Source organism: Emys orbicularis, chromosome 4 (genome assembly GCF_028017835.1).
Source record: "Emys orbicularis isolate rEmyOrb1 chromosome 4, rEmyOrb1.hap1, whole genome shotgun sequence".
Lineage (NCBI taxonomy): Eukaryota > Metazoa > Chordata > Testudines > Emydidae > Emys > Emys orbicularis.
Genome location: NC_088686.1, coordinates 60,926,892 through 60,941,953, shown reverse-complemented (window position 1 = coordinate 60,941,953; position 15,062 = coordinate 60,926,892). Strand labels below are relative to the sequence as shown.

Sequence of the window (15,062 nt, the reverse complement as noted above, 5' to 3'; positions counted from 1 at the left end):
CTATAACCAGTCATTCTCAGACATAACCCAAAATCCTTTCCATAGCACTTGAGAGAAAGTGTCATATCGGGCAGGATTTTATGTCCTTTAGTGGCAATTAGCATTAGGTGGAGCACGTGGCTTGTGGGGGGAGGCTGAGGGAACTGGGCTTGTTTGGTTTGCAGAGAAGAGTGAGGGGGGATTGGTGGCAGCCTTCGGCTACCTGAGGGAGGGGGTTCCTGGGAGGATGGAGCTGGGCTGTTCTCAGTGGTGGTGGAGCGGTGGTCTCGGGTTGCGGTGGGGGAAGTCTGGGTTGGATGTTGGGAGGAACTGTTTCACTGGGAGGGTGGTGGAGCACTGGAGTGGGTTGCCTGCAGAGGTGGTGGGGTCTCCATCCTTGGAGGTTTTTGGGGCCCGGTTTGACGAAGCCCTGGCTGGGATGATTTAGTTGGGGTTGGTCCTGATTTGAGCAGGGGGTTTGATTAGATGACATCCCGAGGTCTCTTCCAACCCCTAATCTTCTATGATTCTTCTAGGAACTTGGCAAATCTACTTCAATATAATTGAAACAGGGAATAAGAGCTGGTTCATGACCCACCATCCCTATAGATCAGTGGTTCCCAAACTTTAACAGCCCGCGAACCCCTTTCTCTAAATTGTGAAATCTCGTGAACCCCCTTCTAAAAATGAATATTTCCAGGGTTTTAAATTTAAATTTCCTCAGTGTGATGGATGCGCTTGCTTTGCTCTGCATAGCTCTTTGAAGTCCGGAACCTTTGGAGAAAGATAAAGTCTCAGGTCTGGTTCGGCATCAAGTCTGTTTCTGTATTTCGTTTTCAGATGTGCATACGAGGAAAACACTTTCTCGCATAAGTATGTTGTTGAAAATGGTAACAAAACTGCAGCAGCTTTTTCTGCCAGAAGGGGGTACTCGTTTCTTAAACTCAGCCAAAAGTTGATCAGTGACAGATTTCTGAAACTCCTTCTCAGTTCGTAATCACAGGAGATCTCAATCAATTTCTCTTTTTCCTCAGTGTTCAATATCTGTGTTGAGAAAGTGGTATCATCAAAAGGGTTGCGAATCCAGTCATTATCGCCTGATATAGCTGGAAAGTAATCCCTGAATGTTGTGCAAAGTCCTTTTAGGTGTGCAGTTATATTGGTTTTAGTGCACTGATCCAACTGAAGTTTATGTTCTGCCAGGAAGTCATGAAGATTACTGAAACACTCAGTTTGATTGTTTTCCAAACAACTTTCCCAGAACTGCAACTTCTTTATCATGGATTCAACTCGGTCTTGCACATTGAAAACTGTTATATTGAGACCTTGAAGAGATAAATTTAGGTCATTAATTCTTGAGAAAATATCTGCTAAATAAGCTAGGCTCTGGAGCCAGACATTATTTTCCATACAGCTGGCAAGGTGGAAAGGGTGGCTGTTGAAAAAAACTAGGATTTCCGTTCTAAGCTCAAACAAGCGCACCAGGATTTTGCCCCATGAGAGCCATCTAACTTCAGTATGGGTCAACAGACAATCGTGTATACTACCCATTTCTTCACAAAGTACGTGAAATATTCTGGAATTTGTTGGCCGTGATTTTATGAAATTCACCATTTTCACTGCATTGTCCAGCACTTCCTTCAGTCCCTCAGGCATGTGTTTTGTTGCGAGGGCTTGTCTATGGATGCTGCAATGAGTCCAAGAGACTTTTGATGCAACCTTTTTTGTTCGAGCTACAAATCCAGTATACTTCCCCGTCATTGATGTGGCCCCATCAGTGCAAATGCTTAGGCAATGGGACCAATCTATTTCCTTTTCTTGAAAATATGCATTAGTCAGATTGAAGATATCTTCTCCAGTTGTACGTTCTTCCAGTGGTCGGCAAAACAACAAGTCTTCTTCAACCAGACCTTCATTCACATAACGTACAAACAGTAGCAAAATAGCTAGATTAGCTACATCAGTTGATTCATCCAACTGTATAGCATAATATGGACTGTTTTTCACACTCTGTACAATTGTGGTCTCTACGTTATTTGACATGTCATTAATTCTTCGTGACAACGAATTATTGGACAAAGGTACCATGTCAATCCTTTTTGCAGCCTTTTCTCCGAGCATGCAATGAACTACGTCTTTTATACATGGACCAATCAAGCTCTCTGCTATGGTATGGGCTTCTGATGCTTTAGCTACTCGGTAGCTCACGCGGTATGATGCTTCAAGTGCATTTTCATTATCAGTACTTGCTTTGGATATAAAACTGGTAATGTCACCTTTCCTCTCAGCTAATTTTCGCTTGAAAAAATCAACAGGCTTGTCGAGTTGTGCAGGATGCCTAGTTTCTAAATGGCGCCGAAGTAGAGAAGGTTTGAGGCTGCTGTTTGCTAGAACATCACCACAAATCACACACAGTGGTTTTGGACATTCTTGATCACCAATGCATGTAAAGCCATATTTTATATAATCATCATCATATTTTCTTTTCTTTGTAAGTGACTTTCCAGGACCATCATGATCATTAGATGTAGATTTTCCACAGTGTGGACCTGAGGAAACACTAGCTGATTCTTGCGTCTCTACACTTTCCTTTTTCAGTCACTTATCCATTGAACTTGTGTACAAAAGTTCTAATAAAAACAACACAGAGAGACTGCTAACAACCAACAAACTAGAAAATGAGAAGATTCACTCAAGTCTCACTGAAGCAAAACAGCGCTCCAGAGAGAATGACAATTACAGAGGCACCTTAACACTGCTACACTGGCTACAACGTGCTTCCGGCTGGTTTGGCTCCCAAACAGCTTTTCTTCCGCCACGAGGTTTCTCCCTAGGAGGGTGTCCTGCGAGGGACAAATTAGCTTGGACCACCCCCCACGTACAGCATTGCTCCTGCTAACTCTGCCCTCCATGCCAACTTCCCCTGTCTGACAAAGACAGGAGTCCAAGCTGCCACCTGCAGGTCTGGGGGTCTCAGCTGCCAACCTGCCCACCACAGGGCTCAGGCTACTGGCCCCGCACCAGGGCCTGGGCTGCTGGATCCACACTCCGTGGGGCTCCTGCTGCTGGACCCCATTGACCGCCCCGTCAACTGAGCTCCACTGAGCTTGTGCTGTAGGTCCCGCTGACCACTGGGGCTCGGGCTGCTGACCCCAACTGCCCGGCCCCGCTCTCCCTTGGGTTCGGGGCTCCCAGCTCTGCCGGAGCGCTGGGGTTCGGGCTGCTGGCTGCCCCGCTGACAGGGGCAGGGCTCGGGCTGCCAGCCCCAACTGCACGGCCCTGCTCTCCCTGGGGCTCGGGGCTGCCAGCCCCGCCGGAGCGCTGGGGCTTGGGGTTGCCGGCTCCCCCGCTGACAGGGGCAAGGCTCGGGCTGCCGGCCCCAACTTCCCAGCCCGGCTCTCCCTGGGACTCGGGGCTGCCAGCCCTGCCGGAGCGCTGGGGCTCAGGGCTGCCGGCTCCCCCGCTGATGGGGGGCAGGGCTCGGGCTGCCGGCCCCAACTGCCCGGCCCCGCTTTCCCTGGGGCTCGGGCTGCCGGCTCCCCGGCTGACGGGGGCAGGGCTTGGGCTGCCGGCCCCAGTTGCCCGGCCCCGCTCTCAAGAGGCTCGGGGCTGCCAGCCCCGCCGGAGCGCTGGGGCTCGGGCTGCCGGCTGCCCCGCTGATGGGGGCAGGGCTTGGGCTGCCGACCCCAACTGCCCGGCCCCACTCTCAAGGGGCTTGGGGCTGCCAGCCCCGCCGGAGCGCTGGGGCTCGGGCTGCCGGCTCCCCCGCTGACAGGGGCAGGGCTCGGGCTGCTGGCCCCAACTGCCCGGCCCGGCTCTCCCTGGGGCTCGGGGCTGCCAGCCCTGCCGGAGCGCTGGGGCTCAGGGCTGCCGGCTCCCCCGCTGATGGGGGGCAGGGCTCGGGCTGCCGGCCCCAAGTGCCCGGCCCCGCTCTCCCTGGGGCTCGGGCTGCTGGCTCCCCTGCTAACAGGGGCAGGGCTTGGGCTGCCGGCCCCAACTGTCCGGCCCCGCTCTCAAGGGGCTCGGGGTTGCCATCCCCGCCGGAGCGCTGGGGCTCGGGCTGCCGGCTCCCCCGCTGACGGGGGCAGGGCTTGGGCTGCCGGCCCCAACTGCCCGGCCCCGCTCTCCCTGGGGCTCGGGCTGCCGGCTCCCCGGATGACGGGGGCAGGGCTTGGGCTGCCGGCCCCAACTGCCCGGCCCCGCTCTCAAGGGGCTTGGGGCTGCCAGCCCTGCCGGAGCGCTGGGGTTCGGGCTGCCGGCTCCCCCGCTGACAGGGGCAGGGCTCGGGCTGCTGGCCCCAAGTGCCCGGCCCCGCTCTCCCTGGGGCTCGGGCTGCCGGCTCCCCCGCTGACAGGGGCAGGGCTCGGGCTGCCGGCCCCAAGTGCCCGGCCCCGCTCTCCCTGGGGCTCGGGCTGCCGGCTCCCCCGCTGACAGGGGCAGGGCTCGGGCTGCCGGCCCCAAGTGCCCGGCCCCGCTCTCCCTGGGGCTCGGGCTGCCGGCTCCCCCGCTGACGGGGGCAGGGCTTGGGCTGCCGGCCCCAACTGCCCGGCCCCGCTCTCAAGGGGCTCGGGGTTGCCAGCCCCGCCGGAGCGCTGGGGCTCGGGCTGCCGGCTGCCCCGCTGACGGGGGCAGGGCTTGGGCTGCCGACCCCAACTGCCCGGCCCCACTCTCAAGGGGCTTGGGGCTGCCAGCCCCGCCGGAGCGCTGGGGCTCGGGCTGCCGGCTCCCCCGCTGACAGGGGCAGGGCTCGGGCTGCTGGCCCCAACTGCCCGGCCCGGCTCTCCCTGGGGCTCGGGGCTGCCAGCCCTGCCGGAGCGCTGGGGCTCAGGGCTGCCGGCTCCCCCGCTGATGGGGGGCAGGGCTCGGGCTGCCGGCCCCAAGTGCCCGGCCCTGCTCTCCCTGGGGCTCGGGCTGCCGGCTCCCCGGATGACGGGGGCAGGGCTTGGGCTGCCGGCCCCAACTGCCCGGCCCCGCTCTCAAGGGGCTGCCAGCCCTGCCGGAGCGCTGGGGTTCGGGCTGCCGGCTCCCCCGCTGACAGGGGCAGGGCTCGGGCTGCCGGCCCCAAGTGCCCGGCCCCGCTCTCCCTGGGGCTCGGGCTGCCGGCTCCCCCGCTGACGGGGGCAGGGCTTGGGCTGCCGGCCCCAACTGCCCGGCCCCGCTCTCAAGGGGCTCGGGGTTGCCATCCCCGCCGGAGCGTTGGGGGTCGGGCTGCCGGATCCCCCGCTGACAGGGGCAGGGTTCGGGCTGCCGGCCCCAACTTCCCGGCCCCGCTCTCCCTGGAGCTCGGGCTGCCGGCTCCCCCGCTGACGGGGTCAGGGCTCGGGCTGCCGGCCCCAACTTCCCGGCCCCGCTCTCCCTGGAGCTCGGGCTGCCGGCTCCCCCGCTGACGGGGGCAGGGCTTGGGCTGCCGGCCCCAACTGCCCGGCCCCGATCTCAAGGGGCTCGGGGCTGCCAGCCCCGCCGGAGCGCTGGGGCTCGGGGCTGCTGGCTCCCCCGCTGACAGGGGCAGGGCTCGGGCTGCCGGCCCCAACTTCCCGGCCCCGCTTTCCCTGGGGCTCGGGCTGCCGGCTCCCCCGCTGACAGGGGCCGGGCTCGGGCTGCCGGCCCCAACTGCCCGACCCCGCTCTCCCTTGGGCTCGGGGTTGCCATCCCTGCCGGAGCGCTGGGGCTCGGGCTGCCGGCTCCCGCGCTGACGGGGGCAGGGCTTGGGCTTCTGGCCCCAACTGCCCGGCCCGCTCTCCCTGGGGCTCGGGCTGCCGGCTCCCCCGCTGACGGGGGCAGGGCTTGGGCTGCCAGCCCCAACTGCACGGCCCTGCTCTCCCTGGGGCTCTGGTTGTCTGCCCTGCAACCAGGTCCCACCTGCTTCCTCCAATGCCGGGGTCCTCTGGCCGCCATTAATGATTTTTTTCTTGCGAACCCCCTGTAATGTTCTGCGAACCCCCTGTAATGTTCTGCGAACCCCACTTTGGGAACCACTGCTATAGACTACTTTTGGTAATTCCCTTGGGAACACACTTTATGAATAGTTTTTATAAGTAACACCATAGTATTCTCCTGCAAAGAGTGTAATAAACATATGAATGCTTGTTTGTTGTTGTAGCTGTGTTGGTCCCAGGATATTACAGGGACAAGGTAGCTTGAAAACTTCTCTTTCACCAACAGAAGTTGGTCCAAGATATTAGCTCACCTACCTTGACTCTCTAATGTGAATGTCTTATGTACTGGTCCATTCAGGAAGCTCTTTTTGATGAAACATTTATATGGAGAGTTCAGACTGGAAAGGGAAATGGGTGCTGGCAGTGGGCTCAGTGGAGAGCAGGGTTAGGAAAAACAGCATTGTGAGTAAGGCACAGAGAGGATTAAAATTGGAAATGAAAAAGATAAGTGGTATTCTTCAAGTTCCTGAATAAATCAAGTTCTGCTCACTTGAGAAGCCAGAATGAGATGCCACCATCGTTATTGGCACTGATCCTCTCATATTGTAAGTATGAGCACACTTGATCTACTGGGCTCCAGTCTGAACTGCCCTTCAGTGCAAAAATGCACCCAAGACTTCTGCTAGGCTCCTTGGGCTTGGCTTAGCTCCCTTCACTGGAGAAAAAAATAAGTGGGGATAACTTGTGAATTCACCATCCACTTGTAGTGTCAATGAGAGGTCACTCACAATACATTATGCAAACCTTTGTAACATGATCATCCCTTTCCTTTCTTACATGTCTTCATCAGCAGTAAAATAGTTAACAATGCTGACATTTATATTATCATTATTGGGCTCTGAGTAAACATCTCATGGAAATGAAGTGAGGCAGTTCACACTTCTCAGAGCTTTTGTTTCAGGAGGTTTGCAAACTCACATCGCACTTCATTAGTTACACTTGACTCATGTAATCATTCTGAATGTGTTCTCCTCCCGACCATAAGAGCCGTCCATGTCCCCCTTTGTCTCCCAACTCAAACCATGAGTTCTGGACTGGGAATCAGGAGATCTACGTTCAATTCCCAGCTCACCACAGACTTGCTGAGTGATGCTAGCCATATCCCTCGTCTCCTCTGTGCCTCAGCTTCCCCATTTGTCAAATGGGAATAATAATGGTTCCCTACATCAGAGGAGTGTTAGAAGGCTAAACTCCCTGGACATTTATATGGATGCTGAGAATCGCCATTTACTTTAGTAAAGCTTGTTAAAAAAATGTGGGAAGGATACAATCCTTTATGCTTCAGGATATAACCCACCTCCACTTCATAGGGCTTAGAAACTTTCAGTAGGAAGAGGTTATGACATAACTCAGGGGTGGGCAAACTACAGCCCATGGGCCACATCTGGCCCACCAGCCGATTTAATCCAGCCCTCGAGCTTCCACTGGGGAGCAGGGTGTGGGGCTTGCCCCGCTCCTGTGCTCCAGCCGGGGAGTGGGGTGTGTGGCCGCGCCGTCTATGTGTGCGTGCCACGGCTCCGCGCTGCTCCCGGAAGCAGTGGCATGTCCCCCCTCCAGCTCCGTCGTTTAGTGGCAGCCAGGGGGCTCTACACGCTGCCCCCACCCCAAGCGCAGCCTGCGGACAGAGCAGTGAGCAGAGCTGCCTGGCTGCGCCTCTGCATAGGACCCGGAGGGAGGACAAGCTGCTGCTTTCAGGAGCTGCTTGAGGTAAGTGCCTTCTGGAGCCTGCACCCCGAGCCCCTCCTGCGCCCCAACCCACTGCCCCAGTCCTGATTCCCCTCCTGCCCTCCAAACCCCTTGGTCCCAGCCTGGAGTACGCTCCTACACCCCAAATCCCTCATCCCCAGCCCCACCCCAGAGCCATCACTTCCAGATGTAGCCCCCTTCCCCCCGCCTGGAGTCTCTTCCTGCATCCTGAACTCCTCATTTCTGGCCCCACCCCAAGCCTGCACCCCCAGCCAGAGCCCTCACCCCCTTCTGCACCCCAACCCCAATTTTGTGAGCATTCATGGCCTGCCATATAATTTCCATTCCCAGATGTGTCCCTCGGGCCAAAAAGTTTGCCCACCCCTCTCATAACTGCTTATTTCCTGCACCCTTCGCTGAAGCATCTGGTATTGTAGAGTTGCCAATTTTGGTTGGCTGTATTCCTGGAGATTTCATCACATGACATAATCTTTAATTAAAGATTAATCTTAAATCCAGGAGACTCCAGGCCAGGGGTAGGCAACCTATGGCATCGGTGCCGAAGGCGGCACACGAGCTGATTTTCAATGGCACTCGCACTGCCCGGGTCCTGGCCACTGGGCGGGGGGCTCTGCATTTTAATTTAATTTTAAATGAAGATTCTTAAACATTTTAAAACCCTTATTTACTTTACAGACAACAATAGTTTAGTTATATATTATAGACTTATAGAAAGACGTTAAAATGTATGACTGGCACGTGAAACCTTAAACTAGAGTGAATAAATGAAGACTCGGCACACCACTTCTGAAAGGTTGCCGACCCCCTGCTCCAGGCCAATCCTGGAGGGTTGGCAACCCCAGGGCCAGCTGCCCGAGCCATGGCACTGCTGGGTGGATACCAGGATGCTGCCTGCAGATAAACGGGCCAGGCGGGCAGCCCTGCCCCTGCAGCGCCCACTGTGCCCACCCCGCCCGAGACCGCTCAAAGGGAGGGGCGCGCACACGGCGGCTCCCCAGGACCCCCGACCCCAGCCGGGCTGACAGGGAGACGCCCGGGGCCGAGGCTGCAGCGTCCCGGGACAGACTCAGGCGGGACCCGTAGCACAGTCCCCCGGCCCCAGGCGCTCTCAGGCTGCGTCGCGGGGGGCGGCAGGGAGCAGCTGCCTGGCCCCGCCCCGCGCTCCATGGTGCGAGCTCGGAGCGACTCTTCCGCTTCCGGGGCAGGCGGCGGGTCGGCGCGATGGTGCTGCTGGAGAGCGAGCAGGTGCGGGCCAGGCCGCGCGGGGCTGCCCCCGGCCCATCCCGCTCCATGGGCCCCAGGCCGGCGGGGGCTGCCGGGCGCCCCTTCGGCCTCTGTCCGGAGCGGAGCCGCTCCCGTGCGGCATGTACGGGTCCCCGCGGGGCCGGGCCGCTCAGTGGCCACCTGGACACACTCCTCGGGGCAAGGTGTCCCCTGCCCTGCCCATAAACCCCAGGGGCCGGCAAGGCCCCGGGCCTCGCCTAAGAGCCCGGCGCTTCGGCTGCGGCTAGTCAGTCTGGTTGCAGGCAGCTGAAGAACAGTAGCGCTGCGGCGGACCGGCTCTTAGTGACCCTTTCACCATCTGCGGGGTTGGTTCCCCCTGGCATTGCGCTCAGCAGGGACCAGTGACAACGTGGGGTCGGCCTGACTTTCAGGTTCTCTCATCCCAGCAAATTGCTGTTCTGCTTGATTTGCAGACGCTCAAGAAAGTGCACTGGTTTAATCCATGCAAATTCTGTGTATAAATTGCTGGGAAGCATTGTGTTGTAAGAATGCTACTTTAATGAGACATCTGCCATTAATTACATTGAGAATGGCAATATTTGCTACCTAGCAGAAAACTTCCATGTCTATTGCCCTCCTCCCTCCCTCCCCCCCCCCCCCAGTGGTCTTAACCAGAGATGGGTCTCTTCTTTCATTTACAGTTCTTGACAGAACTAACAAGGCTTTTTCAAAAATGCAGAACCTCAGGGAGTGTTTACATAACACTGAAAAAATGTAAGTATCAGTGCCTTTATATTGGATTAAAGGAACACTGTCGGTTTAAATCAAAGTTCTCCTGTTCCTAATACTGTTATCATTAAATAAGAGTTTAAAAAATCCAGGTGAAGCGATTTATGCTCTTTGTGTACTTTTTGCATTTCTCTCAGCTTAGGCAAAGAAAAGTCAAGTCGTTTCACTTTCAAATTGTTAGTGATGCACTGTTTGAAATTTAAACATTGCAATGAAATGTTGAACAGCTCTCATTGGAACTTTTTAAGAGATATTATGGAAATTTTATTTCTCAGATTTATAAATGCTGTAGAGAGGAGGTGAACTGGGCCAGCAAAATAGCTCACTATCTGTTCCTGAGGGGAGGCATATGCTGCATAGCTTCAGGGTAACCTGTGCAGAAAAATCTTTGATATGGTGTCTTGGATTCCAAATTGCTTTACAAGCTAGTGGTATACAGGTGGTGGTGGTGGTTGGCATCCTCTTGATGCACTGAGAGTTTGGAAAAATTTATCTGTTTTAATAAAATCTGGATAAACAGATTATGACATGCCTTTGGTTTTCAACACAGATGATGGTCGAACAAAACCCATTCCACGTAAGGGCCATGTGGAAGGTTTTGAGCCAGCGGACAATAAATGTCTTCTGAGAGCAACGGATGGGAAGAAGAAGATTAGCACAGTGGTAAGTAGCAAATCTGGGTCAGAGAGAGCGTGCAAACTAGTTTGTTCCTGAAATAATTGCCTGCATCATTCAGGCTGAAGGCCAACTTTAGCTCATGTAGCATTGTCTGGAATTTTTACATGTGGTGAATAAACCATCAGTGTCAGGTCTGAGAGCAGTCACAGCTTGGGCATATGAAGATAGCATGGGCATTTGGATGCTGGAGATATGGGGCTCAGTGTTCCCCAGAGAGTTTGAATGTGCTGTGGGAGAACTTGAATGAATGTCACAAATGAATGAAAAGGAATCTGAAGAGAGTATGTTATGTTGAAAAACTAGCCAGGATAATTTAGTCTGTAATCTAGTCAGAAGTGGAAGGCACTGGAATAAGCAGATGTAATTGGCTTGGGACTTTACATTGAGGATTGTTCACTGTTTGAAAGTTTGTAGATTTGGAGAAGAAATGCTACCCTTTTACTAAGAGGTGACTTAAATTGGTGGTGGTAGGAGAGGGAATAGTCCTCCAAAAAACTAGATCTGTTACTAAGAGTACTTTCCTGTTACCCCTCCACATGGGGTCTCTGAACCTATTTTGATGCCAACTCTTCATGAGATTGAATGTGATCACTTGATCAGACATAAGTGCTGCTAGGTGGGACCTAGTGTTTAACTGACAGGAAAATGTCTATTGAAATTTTTAGTCCTAGGATAAAATGTTTCCAGTATTTTATGCTTAACACCCGAATTTGCTTTTCACAGGTAAGCTCAAAGGAAGTAAATAAATTCCAGATGGTAAGTTTCCTATGTTCTCTCTCTTCTTCTCTTTTTGTTCTTCTGTATTGTAAGGAGGAGTATTCAATAATTTAAGATAAGCTATGGAAAGCTACAAATCATTCTCCCATCCCTAAATGGATGGGTTGGTTAAATATTTAAAGTTATAGGACAGATGCTTCCATATCTTGATATGTATATGGTCTCTCCATTTGCATGAAATTCTCCAAAGCATCTTATTTAACTCTTGTGTCATTGTGGGGAAGAAAAGGGTGGTTTCCTGATGAGTTTGAACATTCTGTAAAAAGGAGCTATGTGGAAATATAGGTTATCTAAAACGGAGATTTTGTATAATTTTTATTTTTGACTCCAGTGCACTGCCTCTGAGTATTTGGTCTATCTTAAAGATGCTTATTTCATGATTGCAGGCCTATTCCAACCTGTTGAGAGCTAACATGGATGGCCTGAAGAAGAAAGACAAGAAAAGCAAAAATAAGAAAAGTAAAGCAACCCAGTGATGGAACAGAATGTCTTTCCATCACTGCAAGACTTGCATTCTAGCCTTCAAAGTCCATTTTTTCCTAAGTCAACACTTTCTTTTGGCGGTAGAATACTGAGATGTGAATAGTACCTTCACTTAAATAAAATGAAAATAAAAGGTGGTTTCTGTAGATTATTTGGCAGGAATATTCACAGGATTAGACTGAAACCTCTTCACTCTCAGCTGCCGTGTTTTGTTACACAGGATAGTCAGTGTAAACTGTTTTGGGGGATGCAGTGGGTGGTCACAAGGGCAAAGTAAGAATAGATCTTTAGTGAATGAAAGCCTAATTCTGTAGATAAGCCCCATGTAAACTAGGTAAGGAAGTTGAGAATTAGTGGGAACATTGACTTTTTTCTATTTTAGCTTCTAGAAGTGGTTGGAGGTTAAGAGGTCATGACCAAAAAAAGCAAGTCCTAGAGCTTCATGTTACAATTGCAATGACTGTTTTAGTAAAAGTCTCATTATTGGGTGCTGCTTACTTTGAATGGTTATATTGCTACCACTCTGAAAATTGTAAATATAGTATTATTTGCTTGTTCCTATTAAACAATCAGAAATGCATTTGGTTGAAATGACTTCTGTAATTGTATTGGTCTTTAGTGAATGATTAGTCTGATCATATACTAGTCCATGTTTACAGTGGGGATCCAAGCCAGTCACACAGGTCTTGTACTACTTACAAGTAGTGATACAGGCATTAGAACCCCTCCTCCTGCACATACATAGTGACCTTTTGTACTTGTATAAATAAGTATGGAATTTTCTTGTAGCATTCTGAGCTGTCTATAATTTCTGTTCTAAAAAACTAGTGGCCCCTCCCCTGGAGTAAGTGGAAGGTAATTCCTCTGGTCACTCTCTGCTGAAGGTAAACTTTGATAGCAGCATGTAGGAGGGTCATACTAAGGCTAGCTATGTAATAAAGGGCCAGAGAGACTGCAGCACTGGAAAGTTCACTTGAGTACAGGACTAAGATGGCATACCATACCGTAAGCAGCTTAAATAAAGGCACTGTATACCTGTGTAGTCAAACCAAATGCTGTACTTGTGCTAGGGTCAATGAAACTCTCAGAATGGGGAAAGCTGCTGGACTTTTGAGTGGCAGAAACCCCTGCCCTCCCCCCCAAACAAAAGACAAAGTTAAGCAATCCTGTAAATAAAGTTGTACCCTTAATTATAAGGGGGACTGGGATGAAGGTCTATATTATCTTACCACTTAGGAGCCCCAGTTGTGGACCAGGATCAAGTTCTGGTAGGCACAATGCAAACTAAGAATACAGTCCCTACCCCAAAGAGCTTAGGATTGCCTAAACCTTTCCATCCTAAGATCCTGTTCTCACTTAACATTGCTAACCTTTTGGGCTTGAATTTTCCATGTTGGGGTTCTGCTTGGACTATCATGGTTTTTTTTGGTGGGGAAAGTTACAGCTAACACAGTTTAGCTGCTTCTGAAACTGTGGTTTAGGAAAGATTCTTAGGGTATGTCTACACCCAGCCGCTAGTTCGGCGGCTGGGAATCGAAGTTCTGGGTTCGACTTATCGCGTCTTGTCTGGACGCGATAAGTCGAACCAGGAAGTGATCGCCGTCGACTGCAGTACTCCAGCTAGATGAGAGGAGTACCGCGGCGTCGACGGGGGAGCCTGCCTGCCGCGTGTGGACCGAGGTAAGTTCGAACTAAGGTACTTCGAACTTCAGCTACGTTATTCACGTAGCTGAAGTTGCGTACCTTAGTTCGAATTGGGGGGTAAGTGTAGACCAAGCCTTAGTTTCTCAGTGGAACAGTTTTAGCACCTCCATAGTGTGGAGTAAGGACTTGAAACTTTGCAGGTGGTGGGGATCAGAGAGGTGTCTTACGTTGTCCTGGAGAAATTTCACCCAACCTTGATTGTGTTATAGTAGGGCTGTCAAGCGATTAATCGTGCTGTTAATAATAGAAAAGCATTTATTTAAATATTTTCGGATGTTTTCTACATTTTCAACTATATTGATTTCACTTACAACACAGAATACAAAGTGTATGGTGCTCATTTTATATTTGTTTTTGATTACAAATATTTGCACTGTAAAAAAATAGTATTTTTCAATTCATCTAATAGAAGTACTGTAGTGCAATCTCTATCATGAAAGTTAACTTACAAATGTAGAATTGGGAACAAAAAAAACCGCATTCAAAAATGTAAAACTTCAGAGCCTACAAGTCCACCCTGTCCTACTTCTTGTTCAGCCAATCACTAAGACGAACAGGTTTGTTTACATTTGCAGGAGATAATGCTGCCCGCTTCTTGTTTACAATGTCATCTGAAAGTGAGACCAGACATTCACATGGCACTGTTGTAGCTGGCGTCGCAAGATATTTATGTGCCAGATGCGCTAAAGATTCATATGTCCCATCATGCTTTAATCATCATTCCAGAGGACATGCGTCCATGCTGATGATGGGTTCTGCTGGATAACAATCCAAAGCAGTGCAGACTGACGCATGTTCATTTTCATCATCTGAGTCAGATGCCATCAGCAGAAGGTTGATTTTCTTTTTTGGTGGTTTGGGTTCTATAGTTTCTCCATTGGAGTGTTGCTCTTTTAAGACTTCTGAAAGCATGCTCCACGCCTTGTCGTCCTCAAATTTTCAAAGGTACTTCAGATTCTTAAAGCTTGGGTCGAGTGCTGTAGCTATCTTTAGAAATGTCACATTGGTACCTTCTTTGCATTTTGTCAAATCTACAGTGAAAGCATTCTTAAAATGATCAACATGTGTTGAGTCATCATCAGAGACAGCTGTAACATGAAATATATGGCAGAATGAGGGTAAAATAGAGCAGGAGACATACAATTCTCCCCCCAAGGAGTTCAGTCACAAATTTAATTAATGCATTATTTTTTTAACAAGCATCATCAGCATGGAAGCATGTCCTCTGGAATTGTGACTGAAGCATGAAGGGGCATACGAATGTTTAGTATCACTGGCATGTAAATACCTTGCAATGGTGGCTACAAAAGTGCCATGTGAACACCTCGTCTCACATTCAGGTGATGTAAATAAGAAACGGGCAGCATTATTTCCCGTAAATGTAAACAAACTTGTTTGTCTTAGCGATTGGCTGAACAAGAAGTAAGACTGAGTGGACTTGTAGGCTCAAGTTTTACATTGTTTTATTTCTGAATGCAGTTATTTTTTTTGTTCCCAATTCTACATTTGTAAGTTCAACTTTCATGATAGAGATTGTACTACAGTACTTGTATTAGTTGAATTGAAAAATACTATTCAGTGCAAATATATATAGAATACAAGGTGTACAGTGCTCACTTTATATTTGTGTTGTAACTGAAATAAATATATTTGAAAATGTATAAAAACATCCACAATATTCAATACATTTCAATTGGTATTTTATTCTTTAACAGTGCAATTAAAACTCCGATTAATTGTGATTCATTTTTTTCAGTTAATTGTCTGAGTTAACTGTGGTTATAA

At 50.9% G+C, this 15,062-nt stretch overlaps 2 protein-coding genes across 2 annotated transcripts; one reads left to right on the top strand and one right to left on the bottom strand.

Moving 5' to 3' along the window:
- Nucleotides 1-699: 699 nt before the first annotated feature.
- On the bottom strand, nucleotides 700-6,433 carry LOC135877743 (zinc finger BED domain-containing protein 5-like). Its single transcript, XM_065403296.1, has 2 exons — nucleotides 6,406-6,433; nucleotides 700-2,528 (listed from the first exon to the last, which is right to left on the bottom strand). Exons 1-2 carry the CDS (start codon nucleotides 6,431-6,433, stop codon nucleotides 700-702), a joined length of 1,857 nt encoding a protein of 618 aa, XP_065259368.1.
- A 2,368-nt stretch (nucleotides 6,434-8,801) lies between these two features.
- SRP14 (signal recognition particle 14) lies at nucleotides 8,802-12,153 on the top strand. The gene is made up of 5 exons (XM_065403213.1): nucleotides 8,802-8,867; nucleotides 9,548-9,620; nucleotides 10,186-10,298; nucleotides 11,037-11,069; nucleotides 11,477-12,153. Exons 1-5 carry the CDS (start codon nucleotides 8,844-8,846, stop codon nucleotides 11,564-11,566), a joined length of 333 nt encoding a protein of 110 aa, XP_065259285.1. The 5' UTR covers nucleotides 8,802-8,843; the 3' UTR covers nucleotides 11,567-12,153.
- Nucleotides 12,154-15,062: the final 2,909 nt, after the last annotated feature.

What these genes read in the sequence shown, in the direction of transcription:
- SRP14 (XM_065403213.1), top strand. Translation starts at nt 8,844, where the DNA reads ATGGTGCTGCTGGAGAGCGAGCAG. An exon ending in TGCTGCTGGAGAGCGAGCAG is followed by an intron (nt 8,868 to 9,547) that starts GTGCGGGCCAGG and finishes TTTCATTTACAG; the next exon opens with TTCTTGACAGAACTAACAAG. An exon ending in TTACATAACACTGAAAAAAT is followed by an intron (nt 9,621 to 10,185) that starts GTAAGTATCAGT and finishes TTTTCAACACAG; the next exon opens with ATGATGGTCGAACAAAACCC.
- LOC135877743 (XM_065403296.1), bottom strand. Translation starts at nt 6,433, where the DNA reads ATGGTGGCATCTCATTCTGGCTTCTCAA. An exon ending in ATCTCATTCTGGCTTCTCAA is followed by an intron (nt 2,529 to 6,405) that starts GTGAGCAGAACT and finishes GTGTTTCCTCAG; the next exon opens with GTCCACACTGTGGAAAATCT.